The sequence below is a fragment of the Rattus norvegicus genome, chromosome 19, assembly GCF_021556685.1.
Source record: "Rattus norvegicus strain SHRSP/BbbUtx chromosome 19, alternate assembly SHRSP_T2T, whole genome shotgun sequence".
NCBI lineage: Eukaryota > Metazoa > Chordata > Mammalia > Rodentia > Muridae > Rattus > Rattus norvegicus.
Window position 1 is genome coordinate 664,674 of NC_141552.1, and position 25,825 is coordinate 690,498.

Here is a 25,825-nt window from a genome sequence, read left to right on the forward strand (position 1 = left end):
CACCAGAGTCTAGGCCGGATACCCGCAGGTGAGGGTGTGGTGGGGGCGGGACTAAGGCGCTTCACCGGTCCGCCCCAACCCTCAACGCCCCTCCTCTCCCCGACGACCCCCCGCCCCCAGCCCTCAGCGCCCCGCCCCTCCCCGCGCCGGCCGCAGTCTCCGCCCCCTCCCGCCCGGCGCGCGGCTCCCGCCTCCTTCCCTCGGCGCCCGCTCCCGCCTCCCCCCTTTCCGCTGCCGAGGCGGCGGGAGCCGAGCCCCAGCGGACCGAGCCGCGGCCGCAGCGGGCGGCGGGCGCAGAGGAGGCGGCGGGGTGGTCTGGCGACCGCGATGCGGCTGCTGCGCTGAGCCTGCCCGCTCCAGGCGCCGGGGGAACCGGCCGCGCGGAGCGGCAGCATGCGGGGCGGCGAGGAGCTGGACGGCTTCGAGGGCGAGGCCTCGAGCACCTCCATGATCTCGGGCGCCAGCAGCCCGTACCAACCCACCACCGAGCCCGTGAGCCAGCGCCGCGGGCTGGCCGGCCTGCGCTGCGACCCGGACTACCTGCGCGGCGCGCTTGGCCGCCTCAAGGTCGCCCAAGTGGTAGGTGCCGGGCGGGGCTCCAGGTAGGAGCGGGCGGGTCGGCGGCCTAGCCCGCGCCTTCTTTACCCGCACCCGGCCGCTGGTGGAAGGCCGGGCGGACCAGAGTCAGGTCCGGGCTGCACGGTCCCCACTCCGCGCACCCGGTACTCTGAGGTCCTTAGGCTGCAGTCCCTGCTCCTCTGGGGACCGCGCCCTCGGCCGGAGTCTGCCTTCTGCTGCTCCGAAGCCTCAGGGGTGCCTGGTCCCTGCACACCTGCTCCGGGGCCTACCTGTGCCCTCCCTGCTTCGTCTACGAGGTTGGTGCGCGGAGCCGGTTGCGAGGGCCGTGCCATCCCCTGGCTACTACTATGCTTAGCAACTTGTGGCAGGTTTTCCTGTTCGCGTAGCCCCCAGACGGTTCTCTGCTAAGACAGGCCGGGGGCTATGGCATGGTTTCCTCCTTGGCGCCTAGCAGGGTGCCCAGCAGATGGTGGACGCTCAATAAATATTTGTTGAATGGAGGCATGTAGCCCAGATGCAGTGGGGGAGTCAGATCTACCCACAAAGCCTCCACTCTTTACTGCGACGTTAGCTTCCTTCATAGCATCCCGTAGCACTGATGGCTTGTTGGGACTGCCCAAATTGGTACCCAGAGTTAAGTCACTCTGGGAGGGCGGCCAGTTTGGGAGGTGGCACATATGGGGAACTTTCTATTGGACTTAGACGTTCTAGAGGACCCCATTTCTTGGGGTCCTCAATTTTTTTAGCCCCCAGAGTGTTTGGTTCAGGGGCTTGTGGGTTCTGTTTCGGTTTTATGGTTTTGTAGCAGGTCCATCTGGGCAGTGGACCTTTGTTGTGGACTGGGCACGGTTCAGTTTAGAAAAACCTTCGTATCCCTCCTACTCTCTGTCACAGGTAACCTTCCACCGAGGCCTCAAAACTTGACAGACTTCTCAGCCAGACAGAGAAGCCATTTGCACGGAACTGCAATATACTTGCACTTTCTTTCAGGGAGCGTTGGGCCTGTTTTGCTTATTAACTGGGTGCATGCGTTAACCTTTCTTGGGAGAAATACCATGAGTGGACACCCTTTAAATAAAGGTCCCCGTGTTTGTAGGTTGTAGAACCATGGCGAGTTTTCTCTCATGTGTGGAAGGCTTGGTCTTCTGATGCATAGTTTTGAAGGACTTTAATGAGAAATAAGTGGAGTAAGTTATTTGTCTTTAAATTTTAAAATCAGCTTAATCCAGTCATCTGGCATGTTCTCAAGGGTGTAATGCTTCTGTTGGGCAAAGAGAATGTAGATGTGTTGAGGGGTATGTAATCCTTTTTTAAAAGTGGCTAGCTAATGCTTGAGTACAGTGTAGCTAATTGGAAGTAAGAAAAGGGCAGGGCTGAGCTTGGAGCCAGGTGGACTACAAGGCCTACTCAGGGACCTTCCTAGTTCACTTAGCAGGCCTTTGGAAGTGAATAGAACTCTTTGGAGATGGAGTGGTTTGTGCAGAACACTATTAGCTCCCTTCTGGGACTTTGCTGTTTCCAGGAGCAGCAGCTGGAGCCAACCGTGTTTGCTCCTTTGGAAAGGTGTGGTCGCGTGGTAGTCCTTACTTTCCAAGTGGAAGGACTTTAGGAGCCTTAAACTCTTTCCTAATTGCTGAGTGTGTCTGCTCTGCATTGTGTACGGCAAGTGACAGGTCACAGGAATGTCAAGGAAAGGTCACTTGAGTGATGTGGCAGTTCAGTGGTCTCTTGCCCTTTGGGTTCTCAGCCTTGCTAAGTGTTAGGGCTTTCAGGGCACTCCACCTTCCCTCAAGAAAACAAACAAGTCCCGAGAAATTAGACTTGAAATTTAAACTGGAAAATAAACAAAAGTCCTTATGAGGGTCCTTCTGAGATGCCATACAGTTCAGACTCCGCCCAGAGAGAAGGGAAAGCACTAATTCTTTCACTTCAGTAAAATCTGGCCTTCAAAAGGCGTAGTATTTATAGACATTGTGATGTGTGGTGTAAGGAAACTGTAGATCCTTGCTTTTCCCACACTCAGTCCAGCAGCGCTACCCTCCTAGGTCTCTAAATTCAGCACACTCAGACCCTTGAAACCTATTTAGATTTTAACAGGTCTTCCCAGGTGGCCCTCATGAACACCGGAGGCGGGAGAGATGGCTTGCTAATTAAAATCCATTGCCATCCTTCCAGAGGACCTGGGTTTAGATCCTAGCACCCAGGTCTGGTGGCTCACAGCCACTTACAACTCTAGTTCTATAGGGGATCTGATGCCATCTCCTGTCTTCTGTGACACATAGGTGGCATATACTCACACAGACCACATATTTACACATAAACATAAAATTTTAAGTCTTAAAAAAAAAATCCAGGTTTGGAGAGATGGCTCAGTGGTTAAGAGCACTGATTGCTTTTCCTGAGGTCCAGAGTTCAGTTCCCAGCAACCACGTGGTGGCTCACAACCATCCGTAATATCTGATGCCTTCTTCTGGTGTGTCTGAAGACAGCTATAATGTACTTATATATAGTGAATAAGTAAATCTTTAAAAAAACAAAACAAAACAAAACAAAAAACCAGAAAACCTGTAGTCGGGTATTAGCACTTGTCTCTGTCTTAGCCAGCAGTGCTCTTCCCTTAAAAGAGTGAGGGGGTAAACTTTACCCCAGATCTCTGATCTTTAAATCTCTAAACTCTGCTCCACCTCTTTCCTCAGTGATAGAATGAGGGAAAATGGCTAATGGAGCGTTTTAGGAATTGTAGGAATTAAGGAGTTAAGGTAACCTAAGGTGCTCTCTTAAGGTGACTCAGAGGACCTGAGCATTTGCATCTCAGGGTTGGGTACTGGAACATCTTTTACTTGGTGGGCAGCCTTGTCAGTTTCAGTTTATAACCTGGAGCCAGTCAACACAGCCGGGGATTGTTTTATTGTACTCTTGAGATGTGTGGGATGTGATGGTAAAACAGACAAAAACCAAACCTGCGTTTCCACTACAGCCCAATGGGAATATAAAGAAAATATACATGGCATAAAACAGCCACATTTCCACAGCTTCAACTCAGATAAACACTGGCTGCCGCCACTGAACAGAGCCTCTTGGTCCCAGATCCCATAGTTACTCTAGAAGGTCTGGGCCATTTGAGGTTTAATTGTGATGGACTTTGGTGTCCCCGTGTTTGGAGGGCTGGGGAGATAACTGTCAGTAAGCAATTGCCTCAAAAGCCTGAGGACCTATGCTTGTAAACCCAGCACTGGGGAGGCAGAGACAGGCTTGGAGCTTGCTGGTTTGTCTTAATTGGCAAGCCCCAGCTTTCAGTGAATATTCATGGGGCGGGCCTAGGATGACTCTCTTAGCTGCTTCTCTCCTCTACCTCTTAGTGTTCTACAGGGATGAAATGTAGTTTATCAGGTTTGGATCTCTGAGTGGCAAGCATCTTTACCCACTGATTCATCTCACCAGCCCCAGGATTCACTCTCTGATAACTGTTGTCAGCAAACTTGGAGACAAAGGGAACTTAGTTCTGGAACAGGGTAACTGAAAACTGTAACTAACGTCCTACTTATGGAAACAAATGCTTTCAGATAGGGGCCAGGCAGGGATCCTGCTCTTCATAGTCAACAGCATACCGAAAGCTCTATCTGGGGCAAACGTGGGTGGGTGGGTGGGTGGGTGGGTGGATGGGGAGGTGAGTAGGTGTGGACGGATGGGTGGGGTGGATGGATATAAACTGGAACTTATGCGCAGGTGGCATGAGCAACTCTGTAGATAACCATCTGGCAAAATGCTAGAATTAATAAGTGAATTAGCAGGGTTGTCATATGTAAGATCAACATGTAAAAATCAACCATATTTCTGTATCCTAGCAATGCATTATTGGAGATTCGAATTTTAAAAGAGCCTGGTTTAGTGGCTCTTACCTGTATGTAATCCCAGGGCTGCATTGAGGGCTGCGCTGGGAAGGTTACTGTGAGTTCGATGCTAGCCTGTGCTGAAGAGTAAATCTCTCTGGCCAAGAGAGAAAAGAATAACGAAAACAGTTGCTAACTTTGGAAAGGATGAAATATTTAGACAGAAATGTACCACTATATGTAGATCTCTACTCTGAAAACTTCAAATCACTGGAGAAAGAAATCATACGTGAGCTAAATGAGTGGACAGACATATTGTATAATGGACTGGAATGCTGTAGTCTTCACACATACCAAAAACTTTCTTTTTTTTTTTTTTTTTTTTTTTTTTTTGGTGTTTCAGAGACAAGGTGTGTCTGTGTAGCCCTGGCTGTCCTGGAACTTGCTCTGTAGACCAGGCTGGCCTCAGAGATCCACCTGCCTCTGCCTCTGGAGTGCTGGGAGTAAAAGAGTGGGACCACCACACTGACCTTCTCAGCAAGGTTTTTGTATAGAGAAAAGTCCAAGTGGCTCAGAGGTGTCGATGGAGAGAGGTGTTTGTGTTGGGTGGGGTGGCAGGAAGTTCCCTTGGGAATGGACTTTGTGTCTCTTATCAGGTGTGAGTCGTGCCTGGCCACTGCAAATCTGCAAAGCCCTGGGCTCCCTATCACTCCTGTTTACAAAGCCTCACACACTTGCTGTCATCTGAGTGCTGCTCCCAAGTCTCCAGTTCATATCCTGGACTCCAGTACTAATGAGATGGCATAGGAGAGCCTCAGCAGGGTGAGGTACTCAGCACTGGGGAGGCCGAGGCTAGACGATAGTTTGAGGATAGCCTGGCCTAAAAAAAAAAAAAGGTTAATGCGTGGGTAGTCTTGTGCGCTTAGTCCTCAGGAAGACCTTGGTACCATTGTCAGAAACAGTGAAGGTACATTTCATTGTGTGTGGGTGAAGAACACCATGAACCGTTGACTGCTTCTTTCCAGTGAGTTTTCTGCTCAGCGACTGGATTAGTTTCTGTGAGAATGACTTGTTACAAAAGAGGCTGCCCCCTGCCCCCTCCAGCATGTCCTCTCTTACACACACCTGCTGACCCCTCGTCTTCCCACCAGGATGTAACATGCAGGGTTGAAGTCAGGATACATTAATTATATTTCAAGTCTAGTGTAATGTAAACCAAAGCACCGTTAGGTACATTTCTTTCCTTTGACTGGAGCTTTTCTAATCCTGATTTTGTGTTGATCAGGAGCCTTGGTCACCTTTTTGTTATTGACTTGGAGGTGCTGCAGGGGTGGGGGTGGGGTGGAGTGGCTCAGGGCCTCACACGTGTTGGAGGAGCATTGGACCAATTCCTTCACTAGCATGTCCACTGGCACCCGTCTGCCTCACTCAGTCCTATACTTTGGCTTATCACTCTGCCGTTACTCCCATTGTGAAGTTTTTAAGGTTTTACTGTGTCCCCAGTGCCTGGCATATCACGAGGCACTGACTAAGCAGATCAGTATACATATTTGTGTGATGAATGAGGAGAAAATGGGATAATTACTCAGCATAGTTTAGAAGGTCAAGGTGTTTTAAATACAAGGAATTTATAAGGGGAAATTAATGTATGTCCGTAAACTGCCAGATTCAGTTTTAAGTGGAAAATGTTAGAGAGAAAGCATGGAACTAAGATGGCATAGTAATGACTTTTTCTCTTTGGACTTTTTTTGTGAGGAGTGTCTACTGCTCCTGAGAAACTGAAGCTTTTGCTTAGAAGTCAGATTTTTGTAAAAGCGGGGGAAACCATTGGAAGCTTTGCCAAGTTGTTTGCTTGGAGACGTGTAAAATGAAAACCAGGGATCCTGTAATTATTAGTGCAGTTGTTTGCTTTCTGATAACTCTGTTTAGATTTAGAGCTGCTCCTGTCTGCCAAGCTGGGGTCCTCTGGTACCCCTCAGAGCAGAGTAGATGCTTGGAGCCAAGAGTTAGGCTGAGGGTCATGGTGGCTCTCAGAAAACCTTCTGATACAAAGCAAAGAGCTCCAGGGGCCTGGGGAAAGCCATAGGCAGTGATGTAGTCCAGGATCTGACTTGGAGGCTGCGGGTGTGGCTCAGGGCCCTAAGTTCCTTCCTCAGCAGCACAGACACATGCAAATACCCACACATGCAGCTGAGTTTGGGAATTGAGTTAACAAGCCCCTAAGGTTGTCAGTTTCACCAATCTATGGTAGTTCTGGGGGATTTCTTTGCTGCCACTGCAGTTTGATGATGGGGTGCAATGGAAGCCTTCATTTTTGTGGTTTCTTCCCATTGATTCCAGCACAGCTATGAAAAACAGTGTAAGGCTTAAAGATTTCAGTGCCAGTGGGAAAGAAAAAGAAAGGAAGAAAGAAAGGGCAGGCAGGCAAGCAGGCAGGCAGGCAGGCAAGTGAAATGGAGGCTAAGGGTTTTTCTTGTGGAAATCCCTTCAGCTGTGTGCATCCAGGGGTTTGTGAATGTGTAGAACTTGAGATTCAGACCTGTGCATGGTGGCAAAGGCAGTTCAGCCACTAGGTGCTTGTCATACAAGCTTGATGGCCTGAGTTCAATCCTAAGGTCCCAATGTGAAGGAGAGACTCAAATTTGAAAGCTACCCTATGATCTCCAGGATGCAGGCCATGGCACATACACGCATCCCTTACATAGCACACACGCATACATGCAGAGTAATATTGAACAAGAAAAAAGAATTATAACACATCTGCCCTTGTGGGCATTCGGGGTCAACCCTGGGGCTTCCTGCATGCCAGGTCAGTGCTTTATGGTTGAGGTTCATCTCCAGTCCAGTGCCTGCATGTTCTTAAAGTTCCACTGAGATATTTGCTTTTACGGAGGACAGACTCTTTAGCCTCCCTGTCCTTTGGATTCTCCTCTAGGCCTAAATCCTGCCATTATAAACTGTCTGTGCTCTTTCCGAATTGAGATTATTTTGTTTTTTTTTAAAAATGGTTACTAGAAAATATAAGCAGAAAACCAGTAAGATGTTACAAATTGTTCAAGGAAAATTAAAAAATCATTACATTCCACTTCTTCTATAAGATAGAAACAGATATCACTCTTTTTTTGTGCCCTAGACAGAAATCGCTTTCAGTCAAACAAATTAGTTCCATACAATTCAACCAGTCATAAAGTAGCTCAGAGACATGAACAGTGTGCAAGTTCCACAGAACCAGGTAATTTTGGAACTCAAATTTGACAAGATCTAGTTTTCCATTAGAAGTACTTAGAACCGTTTTACTCCATTTCAAAACTGTTTAGTATATCCTGAGATGATGACGACTCTGACGGGGACTATGAGGGCTAGCTTTTGTTTTGCTTAAGATGGTTTCTTTGTAACACTTCTGGCTGTCCTAGAACTCTCTGTAGACCAGGCTGGCTTTCAACTCACAAAGATCCTCCTACTTCTATCGCCCAAGTTCTGGGTTTAAAGGAGTGTGTCACCACTGTGAGGGCTAGATTTTTACCCATGCTTACTAGGCCCTCCAGATTCCATCTGTCCCTTATCTCTTTCCTCCAGCCTGAAGCATTGTCCCTATATAGGACAGACATCCTTCTTGCTCTTGAGCTCCCCACTCTAGATTTCCTGTTTATCCCTGATCACTTTAATTCTCAAGTTAGATGTTCTCTGCTGTATGTAAGACTGTCCTCAGAGCCTTAGTCTGGCCTTGCTGGGCCCAAGTGACTCATGAGACTCAAGTGACTCAGGGGTCACCAAAGGCTGGGCAGAAGGTGTCCAGCCTGGTGCTTAGCTGTGGGCAGTGCTTGGTAAATATTAGCCATTATTGTGACCACTTTGGGTCCTGTCTTCTCTGACCCCGTTCTGACCCAGCTTCTTTTCCTTTTAAGTTCCCTCCATATACTCCACCTTGGTTGAAAGATTCTCGTTCCTCTTCAGTAGCGTTTGTCACACACTGCTGTTGCATATCCCCTGTTCCCAGCCTGTTGGGCCTGCAAGTGAATGGGCTGGCTTAGGGAGGAACCCTCTCCTCATTTCTGCCAGCTATCCCGGTCCAGCCCTCCCTTCCTAGTTTTTTTTTGCTTGACTGAACGCCTGTGTCCTGTGACACTAGCTTAAATTGTAGATTTCTCTTTCTTGTTGGTCTGGTCCCATTGTTTTCTGTTCATTGTTCATTAGCAAACGTTATCAGCACACCCAAGTTTTGGTCTTCTGGATTGTTAAAGTTTGGGAAAAGTCCCAAGTCCAAGAAGAAAAGACCTACCTGTTTCATGCTGACCAAACAGCAGTGATAACCTATGTTCAGGGTGACATTACAGTTAGAATTGCAGAGTCATAGGAGGAACTTGTATGTGCCCCTTCCTGTGTGTGTGTTTACAAGTGGCTTTTGGAAAAGCCACAGTTTTCCTCCGGACAGATGTGGGACAGTTGGGTGAAATTTGATAGGGCCTTGCATATGCAAGGTGCGTGCTCTACCACCCAGCTGTACCTCCCCTTATCTTTATTACCTGTTCTAGACTGTGGGAAGACTGATAAATTTCAGAGTCTCGGGTGGTATCTTTAGCCCCGTAGCTTAGGAAGCACCATGTATAAGGAGAAGTCAAGTACTATCTGTGACCTTCTGTTTAAAGGGCTGGCATTGAGCCAGCTCAGCTAGACTGCCCAAGTGAACATCTTGGAGCAGTCAGCTAGGAGGCCCCAGGGTTTGCACTGCAGTAACTCCTTGGTATTGGTAGATATAGACTTTTGCCTCTTGTTTTTTTGACTTCTGAGCTAGTTAAGCCAAAGCATGCTAACGAGGCAGAAAATACCCACATTCCTCAGAGTATGGTTGTGGAATTGAAGCTAGGGAAATGAATACATTGTTGCCCATGGCTGTGTGTGGGAAGGAGGTCAGGAGGAAGGCCAGCCGGTCTGGTCCTATACTTGTCCCATGTAGCACCTTCACTGTATTTCTGGGAAAGCCTCAGCTGCTGGTGTGGACTTTGAGGCCCAAGGTCCCACGCCCAAGCTAGGAGCCCACAAAGAGTGAATGATTGCCAGGAAGTCCCAGGGGAGTCTACAGGACCTAGGGTTTGTCAAAACATCTGCGTTCATTCCTAGTTCTTGAAGGTTTGTTTGTTCTTTTGTATTTAAATGACCAAATCAACATAGCTGAAGGGTTTAAAAAAAAATAAGAAAACCTAGCTGTTTAAAATAAATGTCTTAGTAGAGCAGCCTTACCTGACGAATACAGAATTTAGCCAGACTGGTTCAGCCACCTCTCTCTCAGCATCCTGCTACAAGTAGCTACGGCTTAAGTTGGGCAGGCTGTGCACTGCATGGCTCGTTTGCAGGAGGATGAGGGAAGTTTGATGAGTGCAGTTTGCATGCTCTTGATTGCCCAGCCACAGGCCTGGCACTGGGGCATCAGCCTGCAGGGAAGGCTGACTGCTGTCTGGAATGAATGTGGTTCTGTTTGCTTCTTTCTTCTGAGTCAGAGGCTCAGTATATAGATTAGACTGGCTCCCAGTTCTCAATGCTTCTGCCTCAGTGTCCTGAGTATTGGAATTATAGGTGTATAGATATATATGCCTTGCTATGCCTGCCTTCCCATCTTAGAAGGTTCTGTAGGCAGCAGTGACTGCTTTCTGCTTTCTTTTTTCCCTTTAGGGCTGGAGATTGACTGTCAAGCACTCTATCTATAGCTTGTTTCTTTTGTTTGTTTCTTTTGTTTTTCTTTCAGCAGCTTCTGTCTTATCCAATAGGGAAATTTATTTTAGACATAGCTTGGGCATGGTGTTAAGCCAGATAGGAAAGTAAGTTCTCAACTAAACAACACGTAAGCTGTGGGTATCTTCCAGACATACTATGTAAAACAGATTTATTTCGAATTGATAAACATGTGGCATCTTGCAGCATTTTCTTTGCTGTATGCAGATAATAGTGTATTCAACACCACATAGTTCAGACAAACAAGTAACTGACTTGCTGACTTATTTCAACAAGTGTTCCTCTTTGTTGAATGAAAAACTTTTGGTACTCCCCCATCCATCCCTACCCCCTGATGGGATCAATCAGGCTGGCCTCCAACTTACAGAGATCCTCCTGCATCTGCCTTTCTCTGACCCTTCCTTCTGAGTGCTGGGGTTAAAGGTGCTCTCTGTTACTCTTAAAACCTAAGTTATGGGGCGGGGTGTAGCTCGGGCACTGGCTTCAGTCCCTGCTACCCTCACAGGAAAGTCCTGAAATTATCCTTTGAAAAACCAATGATGTGTGATAGGTACTAAAGGTGGTAGAGAGGTGAGAGAATTTCTACCTATGTGCATGGAAGGGGCTTCTTCCTTCCTCCTTTTCTGTCCCGTACCCATCTTCTCTTTTCTCTTTCCTAGGCTGGCCTTCCTGAACTCGAGCAGTCCTGTTTCAGCCTCCCAAGTAGCTAGGGCCCCAGGGTTCACCACTGTGTCCATACCTGTGGGTCACCAGGCAGCTTTAAGGGTTGGGCTAACCGTACTGCCCAGGCACACACGCACTTGTTAGTTTCAGGCTCTGTCTGAGGAAGGAAACACCCAAAGGGTCTCTCGAACCTTGCAGGGCTTGAGGCACTGTTCATTTTCTCGACTGCCTGGTGAAGGGCAGCCTGTGACCCCGAGCCTCAGTGGCCTGTACCTCCCTTCAGCACATCAGACAATGCATTTGAAAGAGATCTCAGCTCTGCGCAGCATTGTTCCGACTCCGCTTCTGCCTGAAGCCAGCGAGATACTTCATTCTCTGCCAACCTGCCAGCTTAGGGAGGGCATCCATCTGTCAGCCTTGTCTGCTAGAGGCTTGTGAGTATGACTGCCTTGGACCGAGAACCTAGGGGCAAGACTGGTGGATCGCAGAGGGGCTGTGCCACTGGAGCACTGCCTGTCTTAGAGAGGTGAGGGCTGGCTACCATCAGCCTGAAGGTATCTTGGGAGTGTCAAGGATTGAGGGAAGGTGCAGACCACTGCCAAGGAAGCTACTGTTCTGAGGAAGGTGCCAGGCCCTGTGTAGTTGCTGTTAAGCCAAGAAACCCAGCAGGGGAGAATGCTGTGTTTTAAAGTGAGTGGAATAAACTGCAGGGAGTAATCTGGGAAACCTTGCTGCCTTGCCTTGGCTTGTTTGCAGAAGGAGCACAGCCTTGCTCCGAGTGCTATATTAAGAGGCCTATGGAGCAAAGCACATTTGCAGCACATTTTGGTCAGTGCAGGGCAGCGTTCAGAATGTGCCCTGCTCTCTTGTGTGTTTCCCATTTTACAGTAGCATGACTCACACAGCTCTGAAGCAGCAGAGGAATCATAAAGGAGTGGCTAAGCAGAGTACGAGCATTCCATGTTTTGAGCTGTACCTGTAATGCACTGTGATAGGTGATACATTTTAAATGTGACCCCATGCTAACCTGCTCCTGGTAGTTTGATCCCAGTGTGCATGAAACCATCTCTGTTTATATCTATCTGGGTCAAGTTAGAGGTGCCTGGCCAGCCTGCGTGTTGGGCGTACCCTGTTGTATGTTAACCCGCCAGGGTCAGGGTCCTGAGTATGGCGCACCGTGTGAAGAGCGGTCTGGAGTCATGTTTCTTGATGTGATGGAGTAAGTGGCCAGCTCCAGAAGCTGGGGTGAGTGAGTGGGTGGGTGAGTCTCCGGAAGCTATGCTTCTGGCCCATTACTGGCTGCTGCTGCTGTCTGCCTACACATCTCTTCAGGTTTCCTGTTTCCCAGCTCCTGCAGGCCACCTGCCTCTCCCCACTGCCTTTGCTGCTTTCCTGATTGCTTGTCCTCTGTGCTCCAGACCCCACAGGTTACCGCCTAAAGCCACTCCAGTTTCTCTGCTGATCTAGCCCCACATATTGTGAAGGGTCTCTGGGGAATCTAGGGCTGCACAGGGCTTACAAGGTTCCTTTATGTCAGAGACCGCAGACTTGAGCACATTCATATTAGGAATTGCACACCGTACTGGACTATAAGCCACAAAGTAGGAAAGTAACCTCTTAAATCATGTGTGCCTTAAAAAAAAAATCAGACTTTTGTAGAAAAGTGTTTTTAAAGTAAAAATTGCTGGAGGCTGGAGAGATGGCTCAGTGGTTAAGAGCACTGAATGCTCTTCCAGAGCTCCTGAGTTCAATTCCTAGCACCCACATGGTAGCACACAACCATCTGTAATGGGATCCAATGCCCTCTTCTGGTGTGTCTGAAGACAGCTGCAGTGTACTCATATATACATAAAATAAAGAAATCTTTTTAAAAGTAAAAACTGCCAGTTTTCATGGCTATCAAGGATGGCCTCCTCAAATAACTGGGTGTATGCTGTGTGAGCCTTATTCCTGTATGCAGGTTGCTCTGAGATACTGTGGATGCTGTTTCTTAACTTATCCTTGGATATGACAGTTTGGAAATTTACATTATCTCTCTTCAGAACTTTCCATGGAGATGGCTCTGTGGTTACTATGCCGGCTGTGAAAGTATGAAGCTGGAGTTGGGCTCTCTAGCATTCACATGAGGGTGCGGCAGCCTCTAAACTCGGATCTAGAGGGTGGAGCTGAGCAAGACAGGTGGCTCCCTGGAGATCATCGGCCATCTAGTCTAGCTGATTTGATGAGAGACTCTTTCTCAAAAAAGAAAGGTGAAAGATGATTGAGGAGAGACACCTGATATGACTCTGACCTCCATGTATGCTCACCCATGTGTGCTCACCCACGTTTGCACAGTTGCGCACACACACAAAACTTTCCATTGAAATTCAGAGTGTGTACAGGCACGAGCCCCAGCTGTGTGTATGTAGCTTCTGGTAGCCCAATCTAGTGGGCTCTGTCTCCTTTGACTGTAGCATTTTGGAAAGGAAACTTTTGTTTCATGATTGAGTGACAAAAACTGAATATTTTTCTCTGCTAAGAAACACAGTAACTAGAGCTAATTATCATGTCATGATTTTGTATTAAAAATTAGGAGACACCCACCATTTTCTTTTGAAAACATAACTCCAGCAACATTGACCCCGTGGGGGTTGGATACATGCTGACGAGGCTGGTGGTCTCATGGACTTGTGTGTGGTTCTGAGTGTGCACACAGGACTTGTGAGCTGTTCTGAGTGTGCACACAAGCATCGATTTTTTTTTAGCAACTCCACAGCTGGGCTACAGAGCAGTCAGCCCCCAGCACCCAGCCTTTGCCAGTCACTCACTGATTCCTCATGACTACACTTTGTCTTTTCCAGAATGCCCTAGAAGTGGAGTTGTAGAGGGTATATTTTTGAGACTATCATTCATTGGCATAATGTATTTGAAACTCATTCATTTTGTATTTTTTGTCAGTAGTTAATTTCTTCTTATTGAATAGTTTTTGATTATGGTATATAACAACTTCATTCCCCTCTTCCTGTCCCTTCCTCCCCTCAATTCCTTTCCTTCCATTAAGAGATAGTCTCACTGCCTAAGCCTATGTACACAGGACCATAGGTACCCAACTCTGCTTACGTTCCATTATTCATTCAGCTCTTGGAAGCCATTGGGCTGTGTGTAATTTCTGACAGTGATGGATAGAGCTGCTGTAGTTGGACATATACTTTTCTGTTTGTTTCTCCGGGTTAATGCCTGGGAGTGGAGTTGAACTAGACACGCAGCTCATTATAGTGCACTTGCCTAGCACTTGCAAAAAGCCCTGACGCCCATGTGAGTGTACACCCAGACACACAAAACCTAAAAGGACTTAAGGGGATGGCCAAATATTAGTGTGCTTAGGCCTTGGTTCACTTTATACACAAGCACACGCACACACATGTTTTCTAGGATTATGATTGTTGGGCTATAGGGTAAGAGTGTGTTTTAATTATTATAATCTTTAAATTTATTTTATGTGTCTGGTGTATTGGCTGCATGTATGTCTGTGCATTATGTCCATGCCTGGTGCCCAAGGAGGCCAGAAGAAGATTTCGGATCCCTGAAATTTTAGTAATGAACTGCCAGGTTAATGCTGGGAATTGAACCTTGGTCCTCTGGGCCCATGCTCTTAACCACTGAGGTAACTTTCAGCTCCCTGTTTTATTTAAGGACTGCGTGAACTGTTTTCTAGAGTGGCTATATCATTTGTTTGTTTTGTTTTGTTTTAAGACATTGTGTGTGTGTGTGTGTGTGTGTGTGTGTGTGTATGTATGTATGTATGTATGTATGTATATCCCCATCTGTCCGTCCTACCTGTCCTGGAACTCAAATAATCTCTTACCCACATACCAAAATAGAAAAAATAAAAATAAAAAAGAGGAGCACACACACCACCAACAACACCAAAAACAATAACAAAACACAGAAATTAGGAATCATTGGTCATTGGTTATTGTTATCTGTGAATATCAACAAACTCAATTTGCCAATAATAAAAAAAAAAAGAGACTATGACATATCCCCAAAACCTAAGATAGAAACAATAACCAGCAATTAAGTGATTCCTTGTGAAAATTTTGCTCCAACCTCAATTTCCACATCCCTCTTCCCTGGGGCATCAAGTCTCTACAGGATTCAGTGCATCCTCCCTACTGAAGCCAGACAATGCAGACCTCTGTTAGATAAGTTCCTGGGGTAAAGGCCAGCCCAGGCATGCTCTCTGGTTTTGGATCTCGCAGGGTTCTGGATTACATGATACTACTGTTCTCCCTATGGGGTTACCATCCCCTTTGTCCCATGAAATCCTTTCCCTAGCCCTTCCATATGGGACTTCTAGAGGTTGCACATGACACTGTTTATTCACGGCTGCATATTTCCATTCATTTTCCTGGCACCCAGGGCTTTTCTCCTGTCTTCCTCCATACCTGATTCTGCCCCCTTTCCCCCTCCCCCTCTCTTCTGCCACCTAGAGTCAACCCCTACTTCTGCCTCACTTTATTATTATTATTATTATTATTATTATTATTATTATTCTCTCCTCTAAGTGGGAATGAGGCATCCTCACCAGGACCTTCCTTCTTGTTACAATTTTTATGATCTATGGTTGTATCATGGGTATTTGATATTTTTTAGCTAACATCCACCTATCGGGGGAATTCCATGGCTTGAGAGTGTGCTCAATAGGGTTCATACCTAATTGGTTCATACTCTGTAGACCAGACTGGCCTGGAACTCAGATCCACCTGCCTCCACCTCCCGAGTGCTAGGATTAAAGGCGTGCAACACCACCCCCGGCTATCATTTGTATTCTTACTGGCAGTATATGATAGTTGTAGGTGCTCTGCCTGGCCAGCATTTCATATCTCCCCTATCTATTCTGTTTGTCTGTCTGTTTAGAGGTAGGTCTCACTGTGTAGGCCAGGCTTGCCTTGAAATTGTGATCCTCCTGCCTCAGCTCCTAAGTGCTGGGATCATAGACATGTACCTATGTTCTTTATATGTTCTGGGTATTGACTCTGTTATATATATATATATATATATATATATATATATATATATATATATATATATATATATATATATTTATAAAATTTCTCCCACTCTGGAGCCAAGTGGTGGTGGCGCATCTCTTTGAGTTAAGGCCAGCCTGGTCTACAGAGAAAATTCTAGCACAGCCAAGGCTACATAGAGAAACCTTGTCTTGAAAAGCCAAAACAAGAAAAAAAAATTCTCTAGTTCTGTCGTTCGCTCTGTGGATTCCTTTGTGTAGAAGCTTTATGTTTTGATATAGTACTAAATCTCTCTTAACTTGTATTTGCTGAATTCTTGGTGTCATATTTGAGGAATCATTAGGAGATCCAGTATCGGGAAGCTTCTGCAGTCCTTCCTCCTGAGGGTTTCATAGCACGGGGCTGTGCTGAAGCCTTTACCCTCAGCACTTTGCATTCCTGGCAATTTGTTTACCGGTTGAAACCAATTACGAGGAAAGGAATGTTGACTTGCATCTGTGCTTGTTAATGTCTTTCCCTGTGATAAGTTTTTGCTCCGCGTGTTTAGAGGCTCTGTTATTGGTTGTAGCACATTTGGGATTGCTCTCTTAGAAGTTGGGTCTCTTATGTGATGGTGCAGTATCCCCTTTCTTCTCGGCCACTTTCAGGGTGAGGTTCTCTTTGTCTCACTGCAGCTTTCCTAGGAATCCGGCTGTATAGATGCTAACATCTGGTCTGTTTGTTGTTGTTAATTTCGAGGTTTCCTTTTGCTTTCTCAAATTTGCAGAAACCATGTCATAGGGAGCTAAATTTTTACACTTAACTATCAGGCATATTTTAAAGAAGAGGAAGATTATGAATTACTCGGGTGTTTTTATTTGTATTTATTGTGGGTGGTTTTTTGTTTGTTTGTTTTTTGGTTGGTATTGCCTTTTTTTTTTTTTTTATTTTGTTTTGTTTTTTGAGCCAGGCTTACTAAGTAGCCCTGATTGGCCTGTAACTCCTGTGTAGCCCAGACTGGCCTCAAGCGTATGGGTTTCTGTCTGCTCTGCCTCCTTAAGTGCTCCATTAAAGGTATGTGCCACCAGCTGGCTCCTGTTCCTTTTTTTGAGATTTGTACATAGCTGAACACATGTGTATGAGTGCACACACACAGAATAAATAAGTTAAAAAGAAACCATTTCTGAGGACTAGTTCTTCTGGCAGGGAAAGAAGTGTCCCATTTCTGAGAGCTGTGGGTATCCCTATCTGCTTCCTCTGCTTAGTGCCTCTGCTCAGGTTTGCCATGTGAGAAAAGAGGAACACCTCGTCATTTTCCTTGTCCATGAGTGTGAAGAAACCCCTTGCCCACTGCCCAGACTATCTGCACCTGCTTCCCTGCTCTGGGTCTGAGGCTGCTTTAGATCTAACCTGAGAACACTGGAGGGAAACAGGTCCCTGACTGCTGGGTGGTGGTCTTCCTCCTCCTCCTAACTCGCTTCCCGAGCCCTGCTCTGAAACCCTGTTCCAGGCAGCAGTCAGCAGGCAGCATTAACTGAACTGGAATGTCAAAAGGTGTGATATTTGGATGCTGTCTAATTTGTTTTTATTGTGTGTAACTGATAGTCTGTTGGCTTGCTTCACTATGTGGTGTTGTGATTTTTCTGTTTCGTTTTTATAGTAAGCAAATGTTTTACCTATCACTCTTGGGTAGGTGTGGCTTGTGCTAGGAATCCCGGAAAAGATTCCATCCTAATAAGGCTGGAGCTTAGCGTTAGCATCTGCACATTAATGAATGAGTTTCCACGGAGGATGTGAAAACAAGCTTTCTAGAAAAGAGTGGTGACCTCTCACTCAGTCTCCCCACCAAAACCAATCTGGTCCCTCCCCCACCCCCCCAGTCCCCAGATCATCAGGCCGGTTTACACTTGGCTGCTCTGCCCTCCCATACTCCTGCTGCTGAATCTTTGAACCTTCAGCTCATGCAGGCTAGAGTTCACCGACTCCGGGCAGCTGCCTCAGGGCCAGGGTGATTATAAATTCTCCCGTTGAGCGCTGCTTCAAATCTCCAAACCATAAATAGCACAGGTGACCGACGGGCAAGTTCTGCAGGTTTTCTCTAATGGGTTTTAGAAATGTTATGTGCGCCCCCCCCCCCCCCCCCCCCCCGCCAGCCTGTGCTTTGGGCTGACACGGGACATTAATTATAGCTTGTTAGAGATGTCCTGTTACCTGTGGACATGGTTTTGTGGTTGGCTCATGGATGCTTTTCTGGTTGCTGGGTTAGTCACTGCCCAGCCATCTTACTGCATACTCAGTGGTGGAGCAGGGAGCCAGTTGGACATAAGTCCAGGAATAGGGCACAGGTGGTGGCTCCTGTTGGAGGGTAGCAGGTGACTGGAGAGGAGCCAAGTCCCAAGAGGGCTTGTGTTGAGTGCTTTGAGGATTCAGAGAATCCTAGACCAACAGAAGGGATTTGGGGATGGTCCCCAGAGGAGCCCTCATCTTTGTGGCTCTTTGTTTTAAATTTACTTGTTAAGGAAGTCTTAACAAGCAATGCCAATTCAATTTCTTAAAAAAAGAAAAAGAAAAAATACCAGTAAGTCAGAAGAAGATTTCTGATCTGAATGCGCAGTTGGCCATGTGGGAACCTTTTGCCTGTGTGCATGGATGCACTGGGGAAGGAAGCCTGGGCCTCGGTGCTTGGATGCACTGGGGAAGGAACCCTGGGCCTCGGTGCATGGATGCACGGGGGAAGGAAGCCTGGGCCTCGGTGCTTGGATGCACTGGGGAAGGAACCCTGGGCCTCGGTGCATGGATGCACTGGGGAAGGAACCCTGGGCCTCGGTGCATAGATGCACTGGGGAAGGAACCCTGGGCCTCGGTGCTTGGATGCACTGGGGAAGGAACCCTGGGCCTCGGTGCATGGATGCACTGGGGAAGGAACCCTGGGCCTCGGTGCATAGATGCACTGGGGAAGGAACCCTGGGCCTCGGTGCTTGGATGCACTGGGGAAGGAAGCCTGGGCCTCGGTGCATGGATGCACTGGGGAAGGAACCCTGGGCCTCGGTGCATGGATGCACTGGGGAAGGAACCCTGGGCCTCGGTGCTTGGATGCACTGGGGAAGGAACCCTGGGCCTCGGTGCATGGATGCACTGGGGAAGGAACCCTGGGCCTCGGTGCATGGATGCACTGGGGAAGGAACCCTGGGCCTCGGTGCATGGATGCACTGGGGAAGGAACCCTGGGCCTCGGTGCGTGCTTGCTGTGCATTCCACCACCGTCTCCCTCAGTTTCAGCTGACCCCTGTCAATCATTAGCTCTGCTTCCACACAGCTTTGCTTTCCCCAGAGCATCACCTCAAATACTGTCTATCATGTCACATGGAGCCTTTTGAATCCATAAATCATGGATCCCTGACATCCATCCTTGTTATAGTGTTGGTAATCCATTCCTCTTCCCTGCCGAGTGTGTGTCTATTTGATGAATTTACCATTGCTCACTTGCCTATATTTATCGAAGAACGTTTGGGTTGTTATTAGATTTGGGTGGTCATGAATGGAGTCAATATGAATGCCTATGTAACATGTGTGTGGTTGTAATTTTTATTTCTCTGGGGTTAATATTGAGGAGTGAGACTGCTGGGCCGTATGGTATGAATGTGTTTAATTCAGTAAGAAACTGCCAGGTCATTTTCAGAGCTGCACCATTTGCCTCCTTAACAGTGAATTACAGCCACCCAGAATACTGGCCATCACTTGGTAGTTTTAGATTGGAGCCACTCGAGTTGATGGATTTGAAGAAGTGTCAGTGGCTTGAATGTGCCCTTCCCTCATGGCCAGAGGTGGGAGAGCTGTGCTTACTTGTCACCAGTGGTTCTCATGAAGCGTTGGGTTATGGATCTGGAGTGGGGCATATGTCCCTGCATGTGAGTGGACGGATGTCAGAGCCAGCTTGTAAGAGTCTCTCCATCTACCAGCTGGGGACAGGAACCGAATGTAAGTCATCAGGCTTGGTGGCACCCACCCATATTTACTTGAATTATCTTGCCAATTCTCAACATTTTTCTTTAAATTTAGCTTTTGAAACAGAACTGTCTAGCACACAGTATAGAAGAGTGAGACCAGATGTCCTCACCTTGCTCTGACAGTTCCGCACTCCACACTGTCCCAGCCCTTCTCGTCTTTCTCTTGTTATAATATTTTATTTAAAAAATTTTCAGCTTCAAAATATTTATTCACTTTACATCCCAATATCACCTCCCCTTTTCTCCCAGTACCTCCTCACTCAGACCCTCCACACATCCCTCCCTCCCCTCCTCTGAGAAGGAATTCTCTCTGGTACCCCCCACCACACACCAAATCACTGCAGAACTAGGCGCCCACTGAGAACTCCTCTCCCACCAAGACCAGACACGGCGGCCCAGTTAGGGGAGTGGGATCCACAGGCAGGCAACAGAGTCAGGGACAGCCCCAATCCAGTTGTTGGGGGACCTGCACGAAGACTAAGCTGTTACATATGTGTGGGGACCTGGGTCCAGACTGTATATTTTAGCCTTTTAAAGTATATTTTATGAGTATTTTGTTTGCATGCATGTATGTGCACTGTATGTGTGCCTGATGCCTGAGAAGTCAGAAGAGGCTGGAAGTGGAATTACAGGTAGTTCAAAGCCACATGTAGGTGCTAGGAACTGAACCTGGGTCCTGTGCAAAAGCTGTTAAATATTGAGCTCGCTATTCTGTGATGCTTTAGAACAAATCTCAGCTATCATAACACTCAACTACAAATAAACACTAAGTGAACATCTTACCAGTTGAGGACTTTTCAACAGCTGCAATATCTGTAGCACATTTAAGTACTAATTCCTTGATGTCATCTACTAACTGACGTACACCCACTTTGAACCAGTAGCCTCAAAAATACCCTTTGCTTTGTTTGAATTAGGATCTAAACAAGACCCACTCATTTTATTTGCTTAATATGTTTTTTTTTTTTAATTATTTTGACTGGGTGTGGTGGTACATGCCTTCAATGCTAGCATTTGTGAGGCAGAGGCAGACAGACAGAACTCTTGAGTTCAAGGCCAACCTGATCTATATAGCGGGTTCCAGCCAAGGCTACTGAGTGACACCCTACCTCAAAAATTTTTTTAAAATTATGTATACTGTGTGTATCTGAGTGTAAAAACGTATATTGAGTGCAGGTGCCCATGGAGGTCCGAGGCACTGGATCCCTTGGATTTGGAATTATTGGGTTTGAGCCACCTGATGTGGGTACTGGAGATTGAACCTGAGTGCTGTCTGTGTAAGAACAATAAGTGCTCTTAACCACTTAGCCATCCCCCAGGCCCCATTTCTCAGTCTGTAGCAGCTCCCATCTTCTTTGGCACTGTGTGTGAGGAGGGATAGCTTGTGTGACAGTTAGAAGATAGCCTTGGGTTGATTATCACTTCTGTTTTGCCGCTGAGTTTCTGGTGATTCTCCACCTCCCATCTTGTCATAGGAGCACTTTAATTACAGATATCCTCCTGCTTATGGCAAACTCAGGCCTTACACTGGCACAGTGATCACCGTACCCACTGAGCCATCTCTCCAGCCACTCTGCTGTGATTCCTTTGTTGAAGAATTGAGGCCATTCATCAAGTGTCTGTCCTACATGTTGTCATTGGTTGGAGTCCCCCTGTATGATTTTACCCTATTCATTCTTCTCTGACCTGGTAAATGCTAGGACCCAGAAAGCTGTGTCCACGAATTGTGTGTCCCCTGCAGCCTGTGAACAGGCAGTAGTAACTGACTGTCTCATGCCTAGTGAGAACAACACTGTTAGATGACTGATATATCTATTTTAAATCCCCCTAAACATTTACACAGGGCTTTAACAGCCATTGGTGACCATGGCTCACCAGTTGTTTCACATGGGCATGGGAGTTTTGGTTTGTTTTGATTTTTGTCTTGAGTTTCTCAGTGTAACCCTGGCTGTTCTGGAACACACTCTGTAGATCAGGTTGGCCTTGAACTGGCAGATATCCAACTGCCTCTGCCTCCCAGGTGCTAGGATTAAAGGCTTCATAACTGCCTAGCAAGAGCAGGCTTTGGTATTATCTGTTGATATGTTTGGTTGTTATTCCAGGAAGAAGATGGCCATTGACACCTGCTGCCGGGGAAGGCCAAAGATGCTGGCACACATGGTATCACAGTCAGGATGCCACTCAAAACTAAGAATGATTCGGTCCAAAATGTCAGTAGGGCTGACATTCAGAAATCTTGTTCTAGGGTGTAGCCCATGCTGCATCAGGAATTTGGAAGGATTCCCAGTGACTGAATACTAGAACTCTGAGCACCGAGCAAGGGCCATGGGAAGGGAAACCAGGAGGCAGAGGCAGGTTGATTTCTAAGTTGGTGTCCAGCCAGGGCTATATGGTGAGATCCTGTCTTCAAACAAACAAACAAACAAACAAACAAATGAAAACATACCATACTTTAGTGTCCTAAAGACAGGAACATTTTCTTGGTATCATTGCCCAAATCTGGAAGTGGACACTGTTAAGTTAGTGACTGTCCACTTCTTTCCTGTTTCCCTGATTGTCTCAAAGCTCCTTAAAAGGCAGTCCTAACTTGGATGTCGAGTTTAGCATCATGTCTCTGTAATCTCTCCTCCCTTCTGGAATGGTTTGTCAGCTCTTGTGTTTCATACCGTTGACATTTTGGAAGGATGCAGGCCAGTTATTTTGTAGAATGGCCCTCAATTTGGGTTTGTTGACGTTTTCTGCTGTTTGGATTCTGGTCACTTTGTGGTACTGTCAGGAAGACCACAGAAATGATGGCACATTCCTTTTAGTGATCCCAGCCTACTGAAAGTGACGGGTGCCAGGCGCTCCTATTACCAAGCATACTTTCCTGTGTCCTTACTGTTCTCAGGGAGGGTACTGCTAGACCATGTAAGTCTTCCTTAAATGCCCATGCATTACTTTGAATAGCACAAGATCATTCTTACTCAAGTATTTTTATGATGGCTGCCAAAAAATGATTCTAGTCTGCCTTTCTTCCACATGAGTTGAATTTTGACTATAAGGAAGGACCAAGAACTTGATCCCCCACACTAGTCTCTGACATACTGGGTTTGCAGGCATGTGCTGCCGTGTCTTTTCTTGTGTCCTCATGAACTCATAAGCTTTATTCATAAACCCGAATACCTTGATGCTGAGAGTCCACTGAGCTGGTCTCTCAGCTCCCACTATGTTTTTTGAAGCTGAGATCGTCTCAGATTTGGCCACTGTGAGCTCCCATGTGCATGGAACATAGTCCCTTCCTTCTCTGAGCACAATGTGCAGGGAGGACATTTGGACTCTTTTGCCCAAGTCCTGGACTGGTTCAGAATTTGGTTCCTTTAAATAAAAAAGATAGTATTTAGAAATGAAAGTTTGGGTATGCCCCACACACTAACTATGCCTAGCTTTCTCCCCCTCCCTCCTTCCCTCCTTTCCTTCCTCCCTCTCCCCCTTCATCCTCCCTCCCTCTCAGACCCCCTCCCCCCATTCCTTTCTGGTTCAGATCAGTTTCACTAAGAAACCTTTGTTCTCTTCAGTAGAAAAGATATTTAAATGTCGGTCTGGGTGCTTATGCTGACTGTAAAGTGTTCTCATGACTGGGTTTGACTCTAGCCCTGCTATTAATGAGACAGTGAGGTCTAGGGCGGGTTGCGACATCTTTGCCTCATTTTAAAAACTGATCCCCAGCAAGATGGCTCAGTGGGCAAAGGCAGTTGCTGTCAATCCTGATGACCCGACTGCTCTGGTTGCCTGCTGACATCCTGCCCCCTGCACCTCCATCCCCCATACAAATTAAAATGTTTAAAAAAATTAAAACCTTTATAGTCCTCACTGGGACTTGCTGGTCACCAGCTTAGCTGAATAAAACATGAGCTCTAAGATAGTGAGAGACGCTGTCTCTAGGAATAAGGACTCAATTGACAGAGTACACCTGACTTCCTCCTAGACTCTGTACATGTGTGCAAACACACACACCACATACAAACATGCCACACCCCACCCCACTCCACCCCACCCCACCCCACCCCACCCCACCCCACCCCACACCACACCACACCACACCATAGTCATGATCTTGGGAGTATAACTCAATGGCAGAATACAAGTGCTGCCCAGCATGTGGGAGGCCCTGGGTTTAGACCCCAGTACTGAAAAAAACAAATCAAAACAAAACAAATCTAAGAACATCACACTTGTCTTCAGAAGAGGCAAATGGTTGCACATTCAACTGAGAATTTTATGGACTGCGAATTAGACCTCAGTTAAAAACCAGCAAACTTTCACTAGAACCCGGTGTGAAGAAGATCAGGCGTGTCTCCACCCCTACCCCCAGGTGTGTCGTGATGGTCCAGAGGGACCCTGGGTGGAACACCACAGCCCCTCATGCCAGTGCATGAAAATATCTCGCTGACATTCTACCACTGGGAGTCACTTTCACAAAGCACAAAAGCTTTGTGCTTCCTCTAGAAAAGTATTTTAGCCTTCTCTAATTCTCACCCCCAACAAATGAAACACAAAATTGCATTACAAAAGCAAACTGAAATGGTCTTTGTTTTCCATTTTATTTATACCGATCAAGTTATTCCTTATAAGTATCAAGTTAAACACAATTGGTTTTAATGATAAGCTATTTGACATTTTTAAAATTTTTTTCTTATATGGTAAATGTATATGTCCAGAATAATGTATTGAAATTTATTGCATAAACTGTAAAATCATTTTCTCAGTTCCACAAATAAAGTGCTATTCTAATTAAAAAAAAAAAAGTCAACTGTTCCTGCCTTTTGCAGGATTGATAGAGATTAAAGAGGAGAATGCTTTGACTGTCTGTTTCAGCCCAGTGAATGGCCCTTGCAGAAGCTGGACTTTACTAAGACTGCAGTGTCCATTTATAAATTCAGCACTGAACGGTTAGGCAAGGGGTCAGAGTTTCGGCTATAGAGGCAGGTTCAGTCAGCGGGCTGCTAGCTTCCTAGGCTGGATCCATTCCTCCGTGGATCAGGCAGAGATGCTAGGGTCTCAAGGACAATGGGAGATAGAAAGTTGGGCTCTCCCTCAGCACACAGTTCTTAGGACAGTTGACTTTACCTTAGTCCATCTTCAGTGGGACGCCGCCACAGCCTTTGGTCAATGAGCAAAGCAGTGTGCTGTCTTCACTTGGTTAAGGGGGCAAGCCAGAGCCAGTGGGATGGCGCTGGTTACTTGGAATTAAAGAGGAAAGGAAGAGGGGACGCTTTGCTTTGGAATCCTGTGGGGATGGACACTACCTTCTGGGTTTTCAGTATCACCTGTGAAACAGGGAGGGGGAGGAGGAGGGAGGAAGAAGAAGGAGGAAGGAGGAACAGGGGGTGGGGAGGACTCCCATGCTAACAGCATCTCTGAGCATCCTCAGCACAGTCTGGTTCGAAGACATTCTGCTTCCTGTGTCCTCTGCAACTGTGTTGTTTTGCTCCATTACTAATCTAAACGGTCTGGAGATGGAACTTTTGGGGCAGAGTGGCATTTGCTATAAAACTCTGTGGGTATTTTCTTGGCAAGAAAGATGCTGACCGCCCTGTGGCTCTCTGAAATTGTGTGCAACCATATCATCAGACCACAGAAGATCTTCCAGGGTTTCCTTTAAAAACAAAGAGAATATTTTGCACAACACTGTGTTCTCTAAGGAGTTGGATATCCCAAAATAAGCCTATTGTACGTAGTTTGCTGGGACTGTGATCCCGTGTGGCCAGCCTTTATTGACAAGCAACTCTCGGGTTGAATGTGTACCCAGTGCTTGCTCTTGCTGCAAATATAAATAGTAATGTGTTTTTAAAAGTGCCACTTCTATGGCTTTAGGACACCAACACTAAAATTATGTATCCAGTGGGACTTGCTTTGAAAAGCCTGTCAGAGCACTGGTTGAGCAGCTTCGGTGGTGAGCAGTAGCTTCCTAGTCCCTAGCCACTGCACCTTCCTAATGCTGCTGGCTGCCCTGAGCCCTTGGCAGGTTCCCTCCTTTGTCCTCTTCC

At 46.8% G+C, this 25,825-nt stretch overlaps 1 protein-coding gene across 1 annotated transcript in view; it reads left to right on the forward strand.

Moving 5' to 3' along the window:
* Nucleotides 1-277: 277 nt before the first annotated feature.
* Cmtm4 (CKLF-like MARVEL transmembrane domain containing 4) overlaps nucleotides 278-25,825 on the forward strand; it is a 39,845-nt gene continuing 14,297 nt past the window's right edge. Inside the window, exon 1 of the mRNA NM_001172151.3 lies at nucleotides 278-579. Coding sequence (NP_001165622.1) covers nucleotides 394-579 — 186 coding nt within the window. The 5' untranslated portion in view covers nucleotides 278-393. The remainder of the gene's footprint in view (nucleotides 580-25,825) is intronic.